This window comes from Prinia subflava, chromosome 5, assembly GCF_021018805.1.
Source record: "Prinia subflava isolate CZ2003 ecotype Zambia chromosome 5, Cam_Psub_1.2, whole genome shotgun sequence".
NCBI classification, from domain to species: domain Eukaryota; kingdom Metazoa; phylum Chordata; class Aves; order Passeriformes; family Cisticolidae; genus Prinia; species Prinia subflava.
Genome location: NC_086251.1, coordinates 53,901,894 through 53,926,623, shown reverse-complemented (window position 1 = coordinate 53,926,623; position 24,730 = coordinate 53,901,894). Strand labels below are relative to the sequence as shown.

The 24,730-nt window shown below is 37.3% G+C and overlaps 1 protein-coding gene across 5 annotated transcripts in view; it reads right to left on the bottom strand.

Moving 5' to 3' along the window:
- Window positions 1-24,730, bottom strand: part of KLC1 (kinesin light chain 1) — a 48,348-nt gene that overhangs the window by 4,668 nt on the left and 18,950 nt on the right. Inside the window, exons 3-15 of one of the 5 annotated variants that reach the window (XM_063399449.1) lie at window positions 21,853-22,083; window positions 19,784-19,862; window positions 17,657-17,882; window positions 17,023-17,110; window positions 16,273-16,374; window positions 15,484-15,657; window positions 15,244-15,343; window positions 14,329-14,378; window positions 14,172-14,239; window positions 12,728-12,836; window positions 10,693-10,827; window positions 5,272-5,402; window positions 643-709 (exon numbers count right to left, since the gene is read on the bottom strand). In XM_063399449.1, coding sequence (XP_063255519.1) covers window positions 643-709; window positions 5,272-5,402; window positions 10,693-10,827; window positions 12,728-12,836; window positions 14,172-14,239; window positions 14,329-14,378; window positions 15,244-15,343; window positions 15,484-15,657; window positions 16,273-16,374; window positions 17,023-17,110; window positions 17,657-17,882; window positions 19,784-19,862; window positions 21,853-22,083 — 1,560 coding nt within the window. Of the gene's footprint in view, window positions 1-642; window positions 710-5,271; window positions 5,403-6,131; window positions 6,760-10,665; window positions 10,828-12,727; window positions 12,837-14,171; window positions 14,240-14,328; window positions 14,379-15,243; window positions 15,344-15,483; window positions 15,658-16,272; window positions 16,375-17,022; window positions 17,111-17,656; window positions 17,883-19,783; window positions 19,863-21,852; window positions 22,084-24,730 lie in introns of those variants that run through there. The other 4 variants (XM_063399448.1, XM_063399451.1, XM_063399450.1 and 1 more) reach the window with 4 other exon arrangements.

Below are 24,730 nucleotides of genomic sequence, written 5' to 3'. Positions count from 1 at the left end.
AATTTTATCTTCCTAAAATTAGTGGCAGTTACTGTGTTAGTAAAACACACAGCAGTGTTTAGAAGAACATTGCTCACTCATTTGACAATTTAAACAGCGATTTGTTAGGTAAAAACAGGCAATGAGGAGTAGCACTTGGGCACACCATGAACAGTTAAGCAAAAAGAGGTTTTGTATTAGCAGAAGCAAAACACAGATCAGACAAACTTTTGAGACTGCTCCTGTGCCACCTCAGAAATGTACAGCAATTACAAGGACAGGGCTCTTTGCAATAAAGGGGCTGAAGTAAAAAAATATTGAAATTATTGGGCTTTAACAGTTCTTGCATTTTTAAGTTGCTTTTACAAAAATCTAATATTCCATAAGTTTTATATCCACTGTAACAAAAGTCCAAGGCCAGAGACTGCTTGGTATCATAAAAGCCAATGCTCTTTCCTGGCTGGACCTGAACCCTTCCTTAAAATGAATCATAATTCACAAAAGTGTCAGAGAATGATGCCTTAAGCACAGCCTTCAAACTCCTTACTGAAGTAGGATCTTACAATCACTGTGAGTTGTTGGTTTATTATTTATCACACTCTTTTTATCCCAAACCCTACTGACAGTATTTATTTTCGTAAGAGTATGGTAGGGCTTTCTTACTTGAAAATGATCTTCAGTAGCCTTGCCACCCATGTTAAGAACATTCAGAGAACTGGCACGCTTCATGCTGCAACCAGGACAGTGAACATGCAAGGATAAACTGATCAGAATGGCTGAAAACTACAGCTCTAAAAACACAAGTACAACAACGAGCAATGCACAGTGAAGGGAGTGGGAACAACGCCCCAAAACTGAGCTGAGGGACAGCCTTTAAGGTAACAACTACAAAAGTTCAAATATGTTTGTACTCACTTCTAATTACATATAAACCCCCCAAAATTACAAGCTCCTTGGAGCTTAAACATTGCAGGCAACTGATTTAACTTAAAATCTCAATTTTTAAAGCACATCAAATTAATACAGTGACTTACACTGAGTTTTAATTAATTAATTATCATGTTCAATTTTGTGTGGCTTCTTACAAAAGCATCAAAACATTCAAACAGTTCAGGAAAAAACATCTGAAACACAAGTTTGTTGTGTAGGCAGTATTTACCTTGAAAAAGCTACAAAAAAAGTTAGTTTGGTACTTTCTGCCTCATTTATTTAAGTCTTCAAAAGAAATTTTTAAAAGCATTTTAAAATGTTATTTCAAAGTGAAAGGAACTAAGATAGTTGCTGCTGTCAGCTTTGGTTGTGCTTTTGGCTTTACAACAAGCAGTGGTAACAAGCATCCTAGAATATGGGATGGAAAGCAATGGAAAAGGGGAAAAAATTCATCACCTACCCAGGAGCTACTGACAATCAAAGTAACATTGCATTAACTGCAGTATCTGCTGCTGTTTGAAATGAGGATTAATAATTTGCCTACATTTCTCAATACACAAAATTTAACAAAAAATATTTTCAAGTGTGCGTCATGAAATTCAAGATCAGCCCTTAAATTCCTATCATGGAATGTCTGGTGTCCTTTACTCCAGTGCCTGTCCACTCCTCAGAATGTTCTGCATTTGCTCTGATTTTCCATGAGATCTTGAACTATTTCAGAACTAAATGAGGGCTTTGAATACATATTTGATGAACTGGTCACAGGACGACGAGCCCTAACCCTGCAGTGCTACCTGCAGCTTGGGACACTGGCTAAAGCAGATGTTCCAATGCCTTCCAGTAACAGGGGCAGGTTTATCCATACAGATCACCTTAGATAGTACCAGATCTGCCTTCTACTGAAGCAACACTGCTAACAGTCAAAGCACAGGTTTTAAATGCTTTGCTAAAGCAAAAGCTTAGCAGGACAATGAACCAAAACAGGGGCAACAGCTGCCACACAACACAGCCTGGCTGCTTCCCCCAGCACTAAACCTGGCTGTTTCCAAAGCCAAGCCAGAAGCACACAATTTAAAATATTCGACATGAGTGTTAGCAACAACAAAGCAAGGACTCATGCATGGTGTACACCTCTCATTTATTCAAGGAAACAGGTACAACAGGGGTTATATATGGAAGTTAATCTGTAAAACAAACAAAATGTTATAGAAAACTCTCCAAAAGAGCATAAAGGTTTATGGAAAACATTCCAGGGAAACAAAAAATCCACCAGTAAAAGTTCACACGCTTATTTTAGGTTCTTGCTAAAGTGCCAATTAAAAAAAAATTTAGTCATACCTGAGATACTACTTTGTTTGTGGGTCTTTTATATGTTTGGGTTTGTTTAAAGCAACATTTTAAAGAACTTTAGTCTGGCAAATGCACTTTTAGTTCCCTCCATGCCACAAATAAGACTCCATAAAGAACATGCAGGCATTTTTTTTGGTGCATAAATAATAGCAGTAAGGAAAGCTTGTTTTTTCCCTTTTAGATTAGAAATCTTAACTGTTCAGCTGTATGATCAGTATTTTTAAAGTGAAAAAATAAAGAACACTAACTAATCAAAGTTAAATTATTCAGAACTGAATTCTGAAATATGATCAAAAACGGATACCTTGCTTCAGGTATTGCATGTTTCAAAGACCACTATTAAGATACTTGTCATTTGTCAAAAAGGCATTTGCAGGATTGTAAAGAAACAATTTCCCTGATGAGTTTTCCATTTTATTCTCTTCAACCTTCTGTATCAAGCAACAACATGGGCACTAAGTCCTTCCTTCATCCTGTGAGTGTATTGCTATTCAAGCATTTTTCACTCAGTGCTCACACCAGCACTGTCAATTCCTATCTAGAGAAGCAGAGTATAAACAAGAGGTGTAAATCAAGTGTAAATCTTGTAAACAAAAGGTGTAAATCAAGTTCAAAGTAACGCCTTCCTAGAGGCACAGGCAGGGAATGCACCGTTAAGGAAGGAGGCACAGAAGTGTTCTACCTAAAGTGGCTGCCCTCACAGCAAGCAAAATTTTTATGTGTGCTATGTCTGTATTGAAATATTCAATAAACCCCAAAGGTCTACATGCTAACAACTGAATATGCCTTCTGTAACACTGAGAGGAAGAACAAAAAACAATTCTATTCACTGATGTTTCTTCAGGAAACAAAATCAAAATGATTTATTGGAATATCATTATGTAAGTTATACTTTATACCTACAGAGCTGGTGTTCAATACCAGAAATCTCTGCATTTGTTATTAAAACCAGCTAATATAAATCACGATTTAAAAATTCCATTTATTACAAGAACAGAAATTATAGCATTTGTTGTCCTATACACTGGAAGAGCCTATCTACATAAAAGCCTGTCAACGTAATACACTTATTGCAAATTTTAAGAATAAATTACTCCTTGAGAACTATGGTGACATCTAAACACAACATGATTTTGCCAGAAAGGGAAAGCAAGGAAGATACTGCTTTGCTTTCAATTTTGTTTCACATTAGTGCCTCCATCTGAGGAAACCTCATCTGGTGCTAAAGACCCTCCAGGGTAACTCATGTGAACGTGAGCAGAGGGCTCTGGTCAGGTAACACAACTCAAGTGCAGACAGTAACAAGGCAGGTGAGTTCTAACAGGCACTGCAAAGCCAAACACCTTCAGTTATTTGTAAGCACCATTTTCTACACCTATAAACATGGACTTACTTCACCTGCAGAAAGAGTTAGCTATAAATACTACAGAGATTATGGAATAAACCTCCAGGCTTTTGTGAAACTGAAAGCGTTTCCATGTCTCACAAAAATGAGGAGAAAATGCAAAATTAGCTATGGATAAATGTATCTATTCATACAATATACCTGAACTATGATGAATGAACTCTGGACAGAACTGAATAGAGACAGAAAACCAATGTATAAACTGCTAATACTGAAGAAAAAGAAGGAAAACTCCCATTTATTCTAATTTGACTTGCTTCTGTTTGTTTTCCCTAACGCATTTTACATTTACACATTTCCTTCTTCTAATCTCATGCTTTCCACACTTTATTCCCAACCTCTTATCTCAGAGGTAGTTCCTAATGATGGATCAATAAATGCAAAGGAATTTGACCTTCAGTTCTATTCAGTGCCTTCATCATCAACCTGAAGTTGAAGTTGGGCTGTGAAATTTTAAGTAACAACTCTACAATTCAGATCTGAATTCTTCAAATTCAGGCTGAATTTGAAACAGATACGCAAGGAAGCAAATTTTACATGTGCTACTGCTGTACTTAATGTTTTACAGCCATAAAAACAATAAAACTTCACTGGAGCACTTCCAGAAACACAGTGAGACCCTGCCTCCAGGTCACTGTCTCAAGTAATACTATTATCATCATCATCATCATCATCATCACATTACTCAGATTCCATCAGAAGCTACTCCAAGTTCTCCAATATGACTGTTTTAAAGCACAAGTTCACACTGTAAGTTTCCTGTCAACTAAAGGAGTTCTAGTTTTTCACAAGGGCAAAAAGCCCTGTAAAATTGACTACAATGGTGTTGGGAACACCCAGAAGGGCCACTATGAACAGCAGTAGGTGCATTTTAATGTTTCAACTTCTCTGCAGCAGGTGGTAAGTGATGAATGATTTTATGGATTTATCAGAAATATTACATACATTCAAATCCATCATCATATGGTAAGCTGGAAAGAGTGAGCAGTCAGACTCAGTAAATGTGGATTTTTACCAGACTTTACTGGGGCCAAAATGTTAGTAAGATACACAACTAGGCTCAAGTTTTCAACATTCTCTGCTCTCTGACATCTGAGTTGTCCAAAAACAGAAACCAAAAAGGGCTTCAGTTGGTAATTATGCTCACAGCAATATATAAAGCTATATCAAGAATATATCAAGATACTAAGCTTTATCAAGAATGTTAGTTGCAGGTTTACTGTACTTAGGCTTTTACTATAAAGATCAGTAACATCTATTATTCTCCACTGCTGTGTGAAAAGAGTAGTTTTGCACGTAACTAACATTTATTTATCAGTAGTTCTATGAAGCTTTTCTAATCTTCAAGTAGGTAAAGCAGCAAAAAGAAAAAAATTATTTGTTAAATCGAGTTAATTCTTACAAGCAAATATAAATCCTCAGATGTTACAGAACGTACAATGGAAGTTTAGGAAGTTATTCCCTATTTTATTTTTCTTTAAGATATAGCTGTGTATGACATTGCAGTTAGCTAAGCAGGGAAGGGAACACTGGCCCAGGAGTACCCTAGGCTGCACGGGGCACAGAGCAAGGGACAGCAGCACAGCTAGGAAGAGATAAGGAATTACCCTGGGTTCTTTGGTTCAGTGTCCCGGGAATTGCCTCCCTTCAGCTTCCTAACCAGCTTCTCACTGCTGCGCCTAAGGGAAGCGCGGAGCTTGCTAAAGGAACCACTGCGCTTTAGGGATCCAGTGCCATCCTGAAAGAGATTGAACACATGTGAGACTGCAGGAGCCTGCTGCCCTCCCCCCAGCCTGCCTCCAAAACAGTTCAGAGATGAATTATTACTTTTTCATTGCTATTAATATATACTTACACTATATACATTTACCTAAACACGTAATACCAAAAAGCTACAGCTTTACCAAAGCAAAAGGGTTCCTTCCAAAGTGTAAGAAAGATTTCTAAATGTGAAGGCATGCCCAAGCCACAATTCATCATTAATAAAACCACAGTAGTCCAACAATTCACCAGCACCATTTCATGTGAGCGCACCGTGGTTAACAGAGTACAAGCCCCAAGCAAAAGCATTCCATCAGTCTAAGAAAAAAACATCTTTTGTTCTTTCTAAATATCTCCATTACTTACAAACATATTTAATTAACCCTAAAATCCCTAAACAAAAATATTTTTGATCAGAAATATGTCTGGTCAAATTCATGTGCTTCGTCTTTAACTTTTACCAAAGAAAACGTAAACCACAATAAAATAAATTTTTCATATATTGCATTCATGTTTTACACTGCTGTGCTGACCCAGAGAAATTCATAGGAGTGACCACAACTCTATTTTTAAATGTTTTACTCTTACAGGACCCAAACAGTTTAGTAAGATTAGAAGTGACCACTTCCTACTGCACAGAAAACCTATGTGATTATGAAAGAAGAGTTGAAAAAGAAAAAAGCACTACTAAGCAAAGACAGACACCTGAGTTGGAGTGAGTTTATTAGAAGTTAGAAAGACAAATACACAAATCACTGAACACCAAGATTAGTAGAGAAAAGCATAATTGCCAAAATCTCACACAAAGACTAAACAGCAATGCTACTTTAGAATAATCGTAAGTGAAGACATCCAGAGTTCCATATTGATGTTAACCATATAATAGGTCTCTAAATACATTTTAAAGCACTTGGAGAACATGCTTTACTTTTACTGGTTTGGTTTTTCTCCTGTAAAGATCACCATCATGCCATTTCAATAATACCTTGTGTGATACTTTTAACTACCTTTATTCCATAGTGAACAGCTACTTATAAAGGTCATTGTTACTTGTTTGGTTTTTTTACTAATGTATTACACAGCAAATGGTTGTAGTAACATTTGGTATGACTAGATACATATCTGGCAAAGCTACACAGGTACAGAAATAGAAAACCAAAAACGACACCAGCACTGGAGGAATGGCCAGTTTACAGGGAAGTGTAGCTCTGACAAGAATCTTAAGGGGTTTGCTAAAACACAGCAGTCAGTACTGAAGAGAGAAGTTAAAGCTTGAAGATGGTGCACGCCCGTCATGCAGGAGACAGTATAAGAATCACAAAAGGCATCTAGGCCTGTCAGAAACGGAGAGAGAAAAACTGAATGAAACTGTTGGGAAAAATTCAACAGTTTTCAATTTTGAACAGTTAGTTTACAGTATTTCTAGGTCATGTTCAAAACCTTTTTTTTTTTCCAGAGTAACTATTTGGACAGCCCTTAAGTACAAAATGCAGGCCCTTGAATTATCAGAACCTACATCTTTATGCAGTTTCACCTACATCACTGAGATGGGACTGACAAATGAGCATGACTGATGCTGTGCATCCAAGTTAGAATTTGTACAAAATACAAAGCACCTTTACCAAGAAATAGCTTGGCTATTACATTCCACAAACAAAAAAAGGGATTTTTTTTTTCCCCAGTTCACTGTAACACAAAAAAGAGAACAAAAAAAGAGAAAAAAATAATAAAAAAAGGAAGACTAGAGCAAAGTGCATTCATTTCAGCTTTAACTTCTGTCAGGAATTTTCCTTGAAACAAGAAGAAAGGTCTTCACCTAACCTCCAGACAAAATTCTCTTCATTCTCGTAAGGCACTGGAATCCAGCTGGTCTGGGTCAATTCACTTTCACAAGGACTTTTTAGAACATATCTGTGTCTATATTTACAACCCAAGTGGGATTTTCTCGACTGTCCCTAATGCAGTGAGGCAGCTTTAAAATAAACTGTGGTTCAACTTGCACACTTTTCATTCTTTGTGCAAATACAGAAACCACTACTGATAGGTTCATGATACCTGTCCTTGAGAGCCTTCACATATAACAACTGTAATGAACAGTAATTAAAATTATCCTTGGAAATGGCAGAATGCCTTGCTACCAAGTGATTAGAAGACCTAAATCTAACTGAGTATTTATGTTTCAAACTAAATTGCATATGTTGTTCACACTTAAAGACAGACTTCAGCTTTGCGGGACTGAATAAACTGAAGTCTAAATTCCAGCTAGAAGTATTGGATCAGTGAAAAGGCTAATTATTCCTGTGACCTGCAATCAGCAATAGTAGAGTAGTGAAAATGATCCAAAGGCAAGACAAATTTGGTAGGTATGGAGTATAACTCTATACAATAAACCTGACTAGAACTTTAGGAATAAACAGACAAGCTTTTGGGTACTTCAAATCTAAAATAAAAATATCAAACCCCTAAGTTAAACACTGCTTGCTTAACAAAACACTTCTAAAACATGAGCTCAGGATAAAAAAAAAAGTCATTCCCGAGTCCAGAGTAAACAAAAACCAAACTCACAAGCTGTTTTTATGGCAAAGTTTAACTGCTGATTTTTTATGTCATTCAAAATGAGAATCACCTTATTACTGCTGCTTACACCTCCTCACCATCACCCTCTCCTGTACTTTGTCTGCTACAGCTCCCTCTGTCTGGCATTTATTTCAACAAGAGTAACTCTCCTCCGTGGTAGGGAAATCCATGGCTTTCCCTTTACACCTGGAAGTGGAATTACATGCTCAAAAGCCTGTTTCTCTGAAGCATATGGCTTAGAGTATGAAGAGAGAATTCCTCACACTACAAATATTATAATAAGTAGCACAAAGATTTTCATCTGTCCTGCAGCAGGCTGAGAGATCAGTTTACAAAAATGCCACTCAAAGGCACTCACTGTTATTTTTTATATAAAAGGATAGTAAGGGATCCAAATCTTGGCCCCACATTTTTAAGACCAGGCATTTCTTTGCATTTTCAAGTATCTTCTGTTCACTTTAAGTCATGAATTTTACAAGTAACATGTAAAGATGCACTGTAACACCTCACTTAAATGCGTCTGTTTTAATAGTTATTGGAAGATTTACTTCAATAGATTGTTCTGTTCTTTTGTAAGAGTGTAAGACATTACACAAAGCCTACAATGCTTAATATGGATACATTACATATGAAAGCCCTTAATTACATCTTCTGACATAGTTTTTTGGTTGAGTTTGTCCCTTTGCATACTCCACCTATTCTCTCTGACAGACAGAGTAGGCTTGACCACTTCAGAAGAATTTAAATGGAAAAGGCAGGCCTCTCTTCAGGCTCTGAAGACACAAATAAAAGATTCTACTACACTTTATGAATCAGAGTTATTTTGTCTGGAGGGAACACACAAGGGTAAAAAAACTACACAATATAAAGAAGAGGGAAGAACATCACTGAAATAGAAACATTTGCAGGGGGGAGGGAGAGAGAGTTGCCCACTTCACGTAGAGCATGTGATACAAAATACCTTCTCTTAAGAGAGGGAAAAAGAAATAATGCAGATGACAATGAAGTAATGCCACTTCAGCACACTAAAAATGAAATTTGCTTACCCTGAGATGTCAAAAATTAATTTTTCAGACCAGGAAACGTTATCACTGAGTTTTATTCAAATATTGACCTAGAAATACTGTCTATTGCTTTTCCCCAGAAGGCCCTTTCCATCCAAACCCTGCATGCATTGATGTCAATAACAGAAAAAAAGTTTAATTCATTTAGAACATACAGTCATGCAAAGTATAGCGAAAATTAAGGGAGGAGTACAGTACACAGTTCTAATGCTGAATGGGCAAAATGAGAATTAAAAAGAGAGTTATTCAACCTGACTTTGGCTTTATTAATGATGTGGTATTAATTCACAAGAGATGCTGATTGACTGTCTTGGCACTGAGAACACCAATGCCAAGAAAACAGTAATAAAGAGACAAAAGCAAAGATGGAAAGTACATTTTCCTTTAAGACTAAAGCACTGCGTGTTTTCTCAAGGTTTCCTTGGAATGCTAAGCTTTGTCTCACGTGGCTTACAAAAAGATGGGGAGAAAAAGATTGCTATTGTAAGAGAAATGAAGCTTCAGAACACTCAGTATTGCAAAGTAGGCTACTTCCCCTCCCATACAGCAAAAGCAACACCACTTTTATAATCTAAGAGAATGTTTTCAGCAGAACTGCAGCTGGGAGTTAGTTAAGAGAGCAATATGTATCCCATTGCCAGCAATGGGATAAAGCATGGGAAAGCTGGTCATAGAAGCAAACTACACAAGCCAGATAATAACTAAAAGCTTGCATTGTCCTTCAAATTAAAGGAAAACAATGGTTAGAAAAATGCACATGTAACCACATTTATATATATTTATATATATATACACATATATATACATATACATATATAAAATATTTATTTTTTTTAAATATATATATGTTTTTACATTATGACAATCAGTATAACACAGTGAAGCCAATATATGGGAAGCAAACAGGAACAAGCCTTGGCTCCAGACAAATTTTAATACGAGACAGTCACAAAGTCACCATCAGAGTGTTATGTGATGGCACTGCCTCTTAAAATAGATCTTATAGCAGCTTGAAAAGCTGTGTTCCTTCCTCCAGCAAGCTGGGTAAGGAGGAGATTAGAATTATTTTAGTGTTAGACTGGTCATTTTAATTTACTCTGAAACTGCTAACACTCAGTACACTTTCATAGCAAATGTTCTTTGTGATTTCAATTGATGGAGTATTTTTAAATAAACATTGAAATTACAAGCAAATACGGCACCAAAAGGAGAAAAGCAAAAGTGAGTTAATTGCCAGAATATTTCTACCAGTAAAAACAAATCACCGACAAGCAATTGTACACCAGACCACAACCAGGACACTCAATCAGCATTACACAACTTAGCCTTAAACACAATTGCTTGGGATTCTTGCAGAAATGTCACCATTCAGGACAGCAACAGGAAAGATGACTTAAAATTTTAAAATATGATGACTTTTTTAGCATTATGATAGACAAAATGTTACTCTTCATTTCTTAATTGATTCTGCAAAATCACAAACTACAAGGTAGACCAAGCAGGAGACTCCTGGGAGCACAGCAGGCTGGTGAGTGGACAGCCCTAGGTGTTAGGGGGTGATTTCCTAGGCTACTCTGTCCAACTGTGTACTGTACTTACCCCGTTCCACTCTACGCTCATACTCACTTCCTCGCCGCCATCAGGGCCACTCTCGTACTTTACCACATCCACGTTGAGGCTCTCCCGGCTCCGCCTCTTCTCTATGCTCTCAGGGTCGTTCAGCACTTCGGCCACTCTCTGTTTGTGAACATTGTCAAGACCCTGAGAATTTGATAGAATGGGAATAGGCTTTATGTTCTTACAAGCTCTGTTCATCTACACCTTACACACCAAAGCTGCGCCAAGCAAGAAGTAAAACCAACCCAAATTCATCAGTCCAATTCTGCTTTCAGAGAGCAGCTGAGCTGCCCCTTCTAAACAGGATCAACACAGCATGAAGTGGACAGCTGGGCAGTTTGAGAATTCACTGACTTGCCATTTTTTCTTCTTTTCTTATTGCTGGTCTAAGCCTCGTGGTGTTTGTGTCACTTACCTGGTGCAATCTGGCAACCAGCTAAGTATTTAAGCAATTTATAGATCATGAACCATCAATGTAATTCTCAAGCTTTCCAACCAACAAATGGTGCAGTTTTCACCTGCCTTTGGAGATGTGTCTGAATATCTACACCTCAGAAACAGGTTGTATTATTTAAAAATACTGACATACAAAGAATACTTGGCATTAATAAAATTTTCCCTCAATACAAACTCGTAATAAACATACTAAATATATGGTCAATAAGTTTACTTTGTGCCTATCAACTATCAAATAATCCTTGAAATATCTTAAAAGTGCTACAGTACATTCCGTGAAAACCCTGCACAGAAGGCAAAATCTTGAACACAGAAACTAGAAAATATCAAAGCTCAGATCATACTTATTTTCAGTTTTGTTTTCTTTATAATAAACCTACTCCACATCATAACCAGTTTTTGCTGACAGGAAGAGATCCCAGATGAATGTCTTATGCTTTACAAAATATTCTGCATCTTCTACACTACAGCACTAGCAGCAAATGCAGCAGGGATGTGTGTGGCAAATCCATAAAGCCAACCACAATGCAGAAAGTGAGAAAGATGCCAAAGTTCTTAAAAGTGCACAAACAAGAACAAAGGTTGTTTTAATGGCATGGAGATGTCAGGTTCCCATCTAACTGTTTTTCCCTAAGAGCATTGAATGACCCAGAATAAAAAAGTAGTGTTAAAATGCTGCTGTAACACAGTCTCCTACACATCTAAATCTAGGGGTGTATATACTGCCATATAAATGGATTAATGGTATAGGTGGTGTATGATGCACAGTGAAATTCTGAAGCATGCTTAAAGAGTCAGCAGCAAGCTTCTGGAAAAAATACAGGTCTTATTTATTCTCATATAGAAAAATGAAATTAAAATTGAACTTTCATGTTGTTTGTTTACTTGTATTTTCTTATTTTGCTTTCCATTTTAACACCAGATGACACCTCATTATAAAAGACATTGTAGCAAGCCATTCAAAAGGGAAAGGAAAAAAAAAAACAAAAACCAAAACAAACCAAAACAAACCCAAACTCTCTTCTACCTTCTAAGAGAAGAGAGAAAGGGTGACTTGAACAGTAAATCTGAGAGCACATTTAAAGAAACACTCCACTGAAACTGTGGAGTGTTTCTAAACTAAATTATCACTAAACTATCCCATTGGTTTACAGAAGTAACAAAAGGTTTCTGTTAGCTAGTCAGTTGTATGCAGAAACTGAACATTTTTAAGTCTGACAGCTCTTTATTAAAAACAGAACAGCACAATTGGCAGAGATTTCCAGCAGAACCTCCCCATTTTCCCCCAGCTACAGTCTTTTTCCCAGGACAAGCAGCCAATTGAGGACTGCTGGCCAACACAATGTTTTCTGCTTTTTCATTTTCCACATAATTTCACCCCCAGTCTGAATCATGTCCCCAGTACATGGTGCCACTGCCCTAACAATTAACCAAACTGCAAGTGTTAAGATTTATCAGTTTATCAACAGTTCAGTCTGAAAACAGAGGGTGATCAGGCACTGAAAGTTTCTATATTCTGCACACATGAAGTTGAAAATCTGCATGGCCACAATGCAGAAACATCATGAAGGTGAATTTTCATACTTGCCTGTTTACGAGATCTCATTGCTGCCTCTTCTAATGTTTCAGCAGCTTCAAATTTGCCCTGTCGTCTGTAAAGTGCCCCCAGGTTCTTTAAAGTAGTTGTTACTGTTGGACTATTGAAAGAAAAGAAAATTAACTCTGTGTAAAATACATACTCAGTAAACTCTTCTCAATTCACTAATAAAGCTTAGATCCAGTGTTTATCATATTTTTGGAGTAAGTTATTACAAATGGAATACACTACACTGTACTTCATGTACACACAATAACCTGCTGACCCCTTTCAAAGTGCATGTGTCTCACCCTGTGACCAGCCAACATCCCTGAAACTGGCCTGCTGAAACCTTGTGCTCCTCAGCTGCACATCAAGGTGAAAACTTATCTCTAGACAAGTGCATCCAACTGAGTAATTGTGCAGCTTCCAAAAAATATGCTTATTCATGCATAGAGAGACCATTACTGTAGGATGTGTTAGTCACAAAAGTAATTAATAGTTCTTTCATCAGCTTTTACTTAACACCTATTTGTAGTTTCTATGCATTCAAACCATGCCTGAACAACAAGAACAAAAACATTGCCCATCATTAACAAGTCTCACACTCCAACAAGACATTTTTGTTTCAACGGCACAAAATTAGCTCATCACACTATTTTTGAGTGAAGATTGGCTCCAGGAACAACACAGAAAAGGTTTTCTCATGCATTAGAATGAACAAGTACATGAAAAACAAACCAAGCAAATGTACTGCACACAGAACTCAGATGGAGAAAGATTTCAACAGCACAAAGGCTCTGATGCTTGTTAAACATGAGCATTCAAATACCCAGTAAACAAAAACCCCTCATTCACTATCAGTACTAGTTGTAGGTTTTTTCATACACTGCACCACCTACATGTTAAAAAAGTGACAGTAATGGAACAAAATTAGAGCAAACACACAAAAAAATTGACCAGTATAATCCAAGTTGAAATCCTTGTTTCTCTTATTTCACTTTAAAATATACATGCTCATTCACACAACTATATTCTTGAAGATTTAGTAACTCAGTGCTTATTTGTGGCAGTTTAGCTTTGTTTTCTTGTGCCAGCCAGGTAACTAAAGGTGCAGCTATTTGCAGTCTCATTTTGGCCCCCTCCAGAGGCAGGGAGGGCAGACATGCCAAGGATTGGTACAGAAGGAAAGGTGACCTACGCTGCCACCTGAAGGACTGCCAAGAACACAACTGGTGCAATTTTATGTCACTGGATCTAACCAGCCTCGAGTAAAAACAGCCCCAGGACTTGAAAATTGTTCCTGTATTACTGAAAACCAGTCTCACCCCGGAATTTTTAATGCTTTGGTTTTTATAGTCCTAACCAAGGACTTGCTTTGATTTCATTTTTGAAAATGTTTTAATCTGAGATACTGAGTATTAATGAGTTGTTTGTCCTGTAAAGAAATACTCACCTGTCAACTTTGCAAGCTTTGTACCAGCCACCATACTCCCCAAAAGATGTGCCATCTTTTTGCTTTCCCTAGAACAAAGGTATTGTTGAAAAAAAAAATCTGATTTGCAACTTAAACAAGTATAAACTCCAAAAAAGATTGATGGCAATGGTCTTACTTTGCATTCTTCCCTCTCTTCTGCATGCATCCAGATAGGCTTATTTTCATCTGGTGAAACAAGAAAAGTACTTTATAGAAGAACAAAACTACAAGGTATTGATTGTCTGATTTTCACCACTCTGGAACGAAGCTGTGAACCAGGGAATTATACTATTGCCACAAAAAACCCTTATTTATCCATCCCACAAGCAGCAGATAAATAAAACACACACTTCTTTTACAGTTTTACAATTCTGTCTCCTTTTCTTATCTGAACTTAGAAACAGTTACTTCTGAGAAGCTTTGAAGTCAGTATACACTGCCACCCATTTGTCATGTGTCTAGTTCTGTGCTAGAAAACATGAATTTATTTCTTTTATCCTAGCAACTACTTTGACATCTACTAAGTGGCGAATATGCTACTGTCACGGAATACAGTGAAAATTCTTTACTGGGATTTTTAGTTTATAAAATGCTCATGACTTCAATGTACAGTGTAATTCCCAATTTAAAGGTATTTTCCCCATTCTTTAAATGTGTTCATGGGAGGCTTGCATTAACAATGTCTTTATTCACGTCAATAAAAATCCTGCATTGACTTTTTCCTGTGACTGGAAAGTGATGTACATTTTTCTGCCTCTATAAAAATACCAGGATTTGGTTTAGTGGGGTGTAAAGATAAATTATGCAAGAAATAAAATCCATAAAACACAAACCCACTAAGTCTACCTCATGCTTGTGAGTCAATTTTTTTCTGCAGTATCTAAAAGCTTTCTTATGATGAATGTACTTCCAACACATCTATCAGCTCACTTTTTAAGCCCACCCAAAGCAAGTAAGAATTTTAACCAGGATACTATTGACTTCTTGCAAATTTTATTTCATAACTACAAAAATAAAGGCTAAATTCAAATCTAGGGACTCAGTTTCTTACCATCTACAGAGCCAAACTCCCGTTCATGAGCACGAGTAAGAATCTCTTTGTATAAAGTCTCCGCTTGCTTAAACTTGCCCTGTTTTAGATAGCAGGATGCCTAAAAACAAAATACCCCCAAAAGGTATCAGCACACTGCTTTATTTATCTTTAGAAATAAGAAATACAATACATTGTGGATAAAATTCCATTTCAACTCATGAGAAATTTTGTCTCAGGTCTTCTTTGGGAAAGGCTTACCAGATTGTTCTTTGTTTTTGCAACATTTGGATCATCTGGTCCCAGCTTAGTTTGGTAGATTTCAAGTGCCCTCTGATAATAATATTCAACTTCCTCATATTTACCCTGGTTCTGGCATAGCAAAGCCAAGTTATTTAATTGCTTGGCAACATCAGGGTGATCTTTCCCCAGGACCTGGAATTGAAATATGATGTATTAAAACATTCTCTAATCATCAGGTCAGGGTTTAGAAATAAATCATTTAGAAACATCCTGTTAGTTTTATTCCTCCTCAATTCAACATAAGGATGACAAAAGCAAAAGCTGCATTTCAAAGATATGAAAATGACTCAATTCTATCACACCCTGAGAATGATGCAGAACAATCTATAAGAGGAACAAAGTAAGCAGCAAAACAACATTATATAAAACTGAAGATGCAGTCTCATGGACTAAAATAAATATCCACATAGAGAACAATCAACTTAAAAATTTTAGCTAAGTTTCGTTTTTTAATTCCAATGCTCTTCTCAAATCAAAGACTATTTAGCTATCAAAGAGGAAGGAAAAAGGTAGATAAGGTTTCTCAGAAAATACAGAATTAAGCATATACCCAGAGTGCTCCAGCAATTCCGTGGCACTACTGGAATTTCCTACTGTTTTGAATTTCAGACACTCCTAACTGCTAGGCATTGTTAACTCTGGGGTTTATCTGGCAGATCTACCGAACCAAAGCACAAAAAGTAAGTGTTTAACTTTGCTCTCTCCTTCACAAAGTCCCTTCAGAGGCTCTGTATTTGTCACTCATACCTTTTCTCTGATCTCCAGAGCTCGCTTACACAGTGGTTCTGCTTCTTTGTACTTCCCCCGTTTACCATAAAGGACTGCAAGATTGTTAAGAGTTGCTGCCACCTGTCAACAGCAGAGAAACATTAAGTACACTGAAATCTGCTGATAAAAATGCTTGACAAACGAGCACATCTGCAAGGCATTGATGTTATCAAATTTTCCATGCACAGGATAGACCTCTTGAAATTTGCAAGTGAAGAAATAATTATTATTAAATGCATACATACACAATAAAAGAAAGAAAAACGTAAATCATGAAATAATTTTGCTTCCTTTGTGGAAATGTCATTTACTGCACGTCTTCACATGTTCCTCTCTTACAGAGGTACCTCTCACACCTATACTTGGAGCTGCCCTGTGTCCCACAGGCCATGGAAGTATCACATGAATTTTGCAAAAGTTTGATTTACATTTCACTGACAAGTAGTAGTAAATCAAATCAGAAGTGTCCCTTCAATCTCAGTATAATAAAGTGATTTCAGTAAGCAAATTAAAATTTTTCTTCTTCCTTTGAAATCTTTCTTTCATAGAAAATCCAAGCAATCCAAAATCAAGTATGGGCAAATTATTTATGATGAAACAGCACTGAATATAATGTGGCCTCCTACAAGCCAGGTCTTAAAACCTTTCCTATTGACTTTGATATTAGAATTAGTAGAAAAAAAGTTCAGTGAAAAAGAAAGTAAATTATGATATTGCATGTATACAAACCGCTGGATGATCTTTGCCCAAAGTCTTTTCACGGATGGCCAAGGCATCATTCAGGAGATTTGCTGCATCTTTGTATTTGTTCTGGTCTCTGAATTGGAAAGAGATGTAATTAACACCGGGGATTCAGGAATGAAAAAATCTTAAAAATTAAGCTGAGTTCACTATTGACCTAAAGATACTACTACAAAAGAAGAATAATTGAGAATATATTCATAAATAAGAAATAGAACCCTGAAGCCTGTAACTGTAAATAGTTTGCTAGTTGAGGACTGTACTGAGCACATACTATTTCTACACTGAAGTCCAATTTCTACCTCTAGATTACCTTGAAGGGGATAATCAAGTATGCCCTCTCAGTAGACAAAAAGAAAAACAAACCCAAAACCAATCAAACAAAAAAAAAAATCAAAGCCAACTTCATTACCAAAGCAAAGGTATAGGCAAGAATACAGCAACTTGTTTGACTTTTAAGTGTAGGGAAACATACAAATATTTTAGGAACCTCTTGAGGGTTTTAGTACTAATTTTAAAAGAAAAATAGAAGAAGGAAAAAACTCTAGTCTGAATGTTAAAAGGTTGTAGCCAAACACTAAATATTTATTTCACTGGTATTTATCTGTGCCAGTATACAAACCTGTACACCAATGCAAGAATGTTCAACATAGTGGCAACATCAGGGTGGTCATGACCTGAAGTCTTCTCCAGATCTTCCAGAGCTTGTTTACAGAGAGGCACAGCAACCTCGTATCTACCTTGGGAAGCATACTGGATAACAAGATTATGTAGGGTCCGTAATCTTGCTGGAATTTCATAGCCACCTTGTTGGGCAGCAGCTGCTGCACTGCTGTGCTGCTGTTGAACTGAAAGAAATCCACAAAATTTCAACTTTTATAAAAGATAACTGTAAATAAAACATCTCACATGAGTGCTCAATGGCACAAAATGAAACTCACTGAAATTTGCTTCTTCAATACACAGAATTGGCACTAGAACATACTTCACAGCAGTCAGGCTATCTTGAACAGTGACAGTGGAAATATGACTGGTTTATTCTTCATATCCTGTCCAGTATTGTATTACTATCATTTTTAGAATTCTAGTAGCTCAAAGGGCCAAATGTAATCAAGTAATGAAGAAAGCAGGAAACTATTTGGGCTCAGCAAACCATTAACACTCTCAAGATTATATCATAATTTTGCACTGACAAATATCGCTGTTTTTATATGAAAAGAACACTAACATAGATAAGCTGAATACCAGCAGAAAAGCTTTTTCCTTTATTCTTCTTCTCTAAACATACGATTTTTTTTTGTTTCCCTTTTGTTTCCCTTCCCTTGCTTTGCCAAGGAGCACTTAAGGTTAGCACATAAAGGACTGAAACACATGGATGCCAGAATTAACAGCTGCAAGACAAAATGCCCTGAGTCAAAGTCAACCTTTAAGTTTTACTCACTAATTCTCAGGCTTAGCCACTTTATTTTCCAGTAGCTCCTAACCTTTGGTTGTTGCAACCCTCACTCTCCCACTGCCCCTCAAACTGTACTACCCCTTTTCTCTTCAGCTGACCAATTTCTAACATTTAGAATATCCCCTCTTGTTCATTTTCATTCAGCTCTAGAGAAGGCACAAGATAAGGGCTGCAGCCAAGAGCCTGACTTTATTCTCTCCTTTCTATTAAGCAAAAACCACTCTCACAGAAAGTGGGAGCATTTTATGTCAGTGGAACCACACAAGTCCAAGCCTGTACCCAGAGTCACTGCAAAGCACTAAAGCATTTCAGCATTTTTTGGAAGGTCAGAGAAACCACTGACATGTCAACTTTGTCTTTTGTAAAGGGAAGTAAGGGAGCTTTGTCTCTCAACCTTCCCACTACAAAATTCCAGAGAAGCAAGGATGAGCTAGGAAGGAGTTCATGATCAACACTGACCTACTGCAAACTCTGCAAGCCTGCCCTTCAGTGCTGGCTGTGGATAGCTTTATTATACTGACAAGAATGCAGTGTACCTTGTATGCATCCCCATAAAGGAAATTTGAAACTGCTGATTGCAAAGGTGGGTCCCTTCAGACATTTTCCCTTGAGTCATTTGTCTGGTAAGAACCATTCTGCTCCCAGCACACTGCACTGACTCCACGACATCAACATATTCTATGTTTACACACGTACAAAAAACACATTCCACTAAGCAGAGCTTACTTATGTAACAAGAGCTTTTTTCAATCACACTACCAAAACATCTACCTCAAGTTCCACAGCATATGCCTCAGCCCTGCTCACCTGAAGACAAACAACACTTCCCCAATTAGTATTAAAACTAATGCAGACAACCTTAGCAAAGGACAAAAGACTAAATGAAGATGATTTCAAACTGAAACCTGCCACAAGAATCTCAAACCAGATCATTAAAAAGGTCATTAACAGAATTCACTATCTGATCAGAATCTGCCTCAGTCACTTGCAACAAACAATTCTGAGGCCCCAAAGAAGGAAAACGGGACAAATTCTTAATTTTAATCAGTCTGAAGAACTTCACAGCAGCTAGTAAACTCTCTTAAAAAACCTAAGCCCCAGTTCTGTACATACCAATGTACAGAATGCATATCAATGACTGTATTCCTTATTCTTATTCTTTACTCTAGCAGAGGCATTCACCACTCCAGCTGTGTCTCAGAGGTCTCCATGCTTGGACACATTTTTGTAAAGAGCATCTTTATATTCTGCACTGCAGAAACACATCAACAGTGTAATCTGAAATACACTTACTTCCCTGTCCTTGGTCATCTTCATCATTGGGAAATAGATCATCCAAAGGCTCTTTGGTGGAATCCGTGTCTTTATCCTCCTACAGAACAACCCCAAACCCAACAAATTAAATCCAAGGCATAAGAGGACAGTCCAGTTCATCAGTAATGTTAAAGGAAAACCACACATTCAGAACTGACAGGAATAACATTTCTCACTGAAGTTTTAGAAAGGTCTTATATTTTAATGTATTTACACACTCTGTCCCAAAACAATACAGGACACCTTCAGAAGGGCCAGGAATAGAAATGAGGTCTCCTAGATCTCAGTCTCAATTTAAGCACATTTGCCATTCTCACAGAGGCATTAGGTCTCATGAAAGTATCCAATGAAGAGTAAGCACTACTCAGTACAGAATTGTCCATGGTACCTTTTGTAGTCATAAACACAGCTATAGTTGGGCAAGGGAGAGGAATACGGAGACCTCAATTTCTGAGTACTCAACTTCTGTACAAATGATAAGATTTTGCAACTATAATCTGTAAAGTTCAAAAATCAAAATACAAAACAAAACAAGAACACTTGAAAGGAAGTTCATTTCCAGCAGTCTCCATCTGGAACCATAGTAATTTCTGCACAATCTGTCAGTGTAAATTGATTTTAAGCATCCAAAGACCATTTCAAATGTGAAACAAAGAGACAGATCATCCCTCAGTCCTGTTTCCTAAATGTTGAGCCTACACAAAATAGTTGAAGTTCTCAGAAATTAGGAGCTCAGTAAGGAGAAAACCCAGAGGCAGAACACATTCTTATTTTTCTGGCTCTCCATTCAATACCTTCTTCCACAGATGAGAAAAAGCCAACTGCTGCTGCTGGCATTCAAATTCAATGAGGGCAGAGCAAAGGCACTGTAAAACCAGCAAATTGATGGGACTGCATCTCAGATGGGAAGCTCATAATTTTAATTTTGATTCCAACCTCATACAACTATTTCAAAGGCTAGAAACAGAGACCTGTCCATATGGTTAGTAAAACTATAAAGATGCTTGGCTTACTTGGATTCTATTTGTTAATTAAACTTCAAATAATGGAGCTATTTAATCCATTTGCAGCCTATAGTCTGACAATGTAGCTCATCAAAACCCCAATATTCCCTCTGCTGCCCCTTTTCCAAACAAGCTTCACTGGCAAACTCATCTACAAATACCAAGTCATGGAACAGCACTGGAAAATTCCAGGTGCAACTGACCAAAACAACTCTCACCATGTGCAGTATGTTAAAAAGGAATAGTCATGCAGTCAGTTAAGCATGACTAAATCACACCCATTTTTAACCATTAAAATTGCTGAAATAATTAGCTATGAAAAACTGCACTTTCCAAGACACCACTGAGAAGGTTTGAACACACAAAATGAGATCCTTTTCTACACTGCCATCTAACCTAAGGAAGCAAAATAAAATTGTAAAAAGAAGGGCAAATAAATCAGAAGTCTTTTTAAGTAATAAGTTCCTTCTGTAAATTAAAGTTGTGCCCATTTTCTCTCTGAATCAAAGAATACATCACACAATAGGCTTGAATACACGTAGATGATGATGATGTCTGGCAGGTGGTCCTGGAAGGAGATTAAACAACATCTTATCCTTGTGTAAATTCTCAACAGATATAAAAGCTATGCACTGATTTCACAAGACAAAAATTAAATATTTTTCCTGCAGTTAAAATAAGACAAGTCCTCTGTGTATTTAAAATGTCTCACAGCTTAGATTTCTCACTTATTTTAATTGCTGATTTATTGAAGTGAGATTTTTGCTTTGGTCCAGTTCTTCACATTTTTAAGCTTATGTGATACTAAATGAGTATTTATCAATTTTGTTCCTCATGTATTTTATTATCTGCAGACAGTAAAATACATACTCTTAAAATAAGAATGAGCTCTCAGAATCATTCAGCAAACTATGTGACACAAGTACCAGGTAGTATTTTAATATATAGGGACAAATAAAATGTATCTTATTTCTTGTTAAGCAGGCAGATTACAACAGATGTAAATGTGAGGTGCTTTTAATGTTTTACTATGCAGGAACTTACTGATGGTGAAATATCGTCGTCGTATTTTTTTAATTGATTCATGAACTCTAGATGTTTCTTTTCTTCCTCCAGCTGAGCCACAGACTGCTCACTCTTCTGTAGTTTCTGCTGTGTATTGGCCAGTTCATCCCGCAGCCACTGATTCTCCTGGCATAGCCGGCGAACCTGAGCCCGCAGCTTCTGCTTCTCTGACTCCACTGCATTTAAGTGATTTGACAAGGCCATCATTACCTGAAAAGCAGAATGTGCCACATGACATACTTCCCTACAATGCAGTCCTGTTCATAACATGCAAGGCTTTCATTATTTAAACCTATGTCAGCTGTGAAATCTGATAAACATTCGCATTTCTCTTCTTTTTAGCTACGGTTCTCACCTGTCCTCTAAACCTTTTTACCATTTAGAATCACAGAATGATTTGGGTTGGAAGGGGTCTCTAAGATTATCTCTTCCTAGCCCCCTGCCATGGGCAGGGACACCTTCCACCTTGCTCAAAGCCCCATCCAACCTGGCCTTGAACACTTCCAGTGACAGGGCATCTGTTCCACTCCCTCACCACCCTCATAGGGAAGCATTTCCTCATAAATCCAACCCAAAGCTACTTTTTTTCAGTTTGAAACCATTCTGCCTTGTCCTGTAACTACGTGATCTTTGAAAAGTCCCTCTCCAGCTCTCTTGTAACCCCTAGCAGCCCTGGGAGGGAGTCTAAGTCCTCCCTGCAGCCTTCTCTACCTCTCAGCCTGTCTCCAGAGCAGAGGTGCTCCAGCCCCCTGGCTGTCCTCATGTGCCTCCTCTGGACTGGCTCCAACAGGTCCATGTTCTTCCCTTGTTGAGGTTCCAACCTAAAGGAACTCTTTACTAAATAATGGTTTTCCATGATGCTACCAGAAATTAAAACTGTTTCAGAATTCCCTCACCATTAAATATAATCTTAAAATACATGAAAAATTTGAACTAGGTTACTGAACTGGAAGTCTTTGTTCCACTAACATAAAATGGAGCAGTAATACCTTCAGCTTGCAGGATCACAAAAATAACCTAAAAACTAACACAGAGCTCTAATTTAGCACCTTCCAGACAAAAAAGGATTTGTCTACATGGTTATAGCTCCTGAAGATGAACACCTCATCATAATGGTAATACTTCAAAGGGACATTTATTTGACTGAGATTTGAATGTGCAACTGAACACGTAATTTATAGATGCACTTTATATCACTAGTCATAAGCTTGAGTGTGCAGACTTTCAAATACAGTCACATTAAGGACAAAAAAATAGAACACCCATAAAAGCAGCTTACTTGGACTGGGGTAATTTTGCTGAGCAAAGTTAAATGAAAAAGGAGCTTATTAAGTGAAAGCCAAACACTACCAGCAGAAGATATTCTCCCTTTACTGTTTATGCAATCTCCCACTGACACATGTAGAACAGCTGGCAGCAGTCCCAGCATGCACACCTTGCAAGAATGGATCACTGGTGAGAGCACAAATCTTTTGGATCAGTTAGACATCCCCAAGTTACTAGTATTTCATCTTCTCAACTTCATGGTTTTTTAAAAAAACAAAGTTATCTTTAAGTGGTTTTAAACTAAGTACTTCATGTGAAACAGATAATGTCCTTAGCTGAAATTTCAGGTGTCAAAACACTCATTAAGCCTTTAGAAATTAATTTTCCCTATAAAAGTAAGGAAAACTCCAGGTGTAATTTCATAACACCAGTGCAGAAACTCCAGACTTCAGCACCTATCTATTTACATATTAAAATTTTTTCTAATATTTTTAATTAGCTACAATGGCAAACTAAAATATTGTGCAGTCTTACTCACTACAATTAACTGAAAGAAAAGTCTGATTACTTCTTCAGCAAAGTTAGTTTCATTTTCATGGAAATAACACATCACCAGACCTACACGCCTGCCACAAAAAAAATCTACTTCCCTATCTTAAATTTAAAAAATAATTTTAAAAATACTACATTGTTACAACTCAAAGCATTCAGGAAGAGTAACCTTATCAGGTCTGAGAGCAGCAGTCTGAAGTGGAATTGGCTTCCTAACAAAGGCAGCAAAGGCAGACTTCTTGGCTTCTCAGCACCACAGTTCACAAAGTACCATGTGAGGCAAACAAGGCAGGAACATCTGCATCTGAGGCTCCTGATAGAGCCCAGGATCAGAACCAGCTCTTCAGAGCCCTAATACTACATAGAAGTTACTCGTTCACTTGCACATCTTCTCCAACCTTTAAAGGCAACTCAACTATTGCAATTTTACTCCACGTATCTTCCAGCATTTTCCTGCTATACAAGCATCAAAGTGTGTACAATGTATACACTAAGGCCTGACAGCCTGTCCAGGGCTTCTGCATTCCCCTGTCTGATAACCCAGATTTCATTCTCTCACTCCCAATTCACCATGATCCACTGCACACAGCTTCCAGATCACCACACAATAACAGCTTGATCCAGAAGAGAAGTCTGAGCACAGTTATAGACCAACAGAAAGCCTGTTAATGTAGAACTAACTCATTGGCACTCTCAACTCACTTGCAAATACAATGCCATTTTACAGTGATGACTGTCACATCACATCTTTTCAGGTTTTCAACTTAGTACAAAATATCATAATGTTGTACTGTAAATATAGTCCTGAAAACCCAATAAACATGCAACTTTTCACTTATCTTCAGATGGTATCTTCATCAGCTAAGAGTCCACAGAAATCAGCTCAGTCCCCTCTTTAATGCACCAGTCAAAATTGTTCAGATTCTTTACTCAGGTCTTAAACTTCAAAATGCTTTTAGTTTCAATTTTAGTTTAGTAAAATGTTCAGTAAACATCAGAGATTCTCAAGCTCTAAGAGCATCATGTGCTACTATAAAAA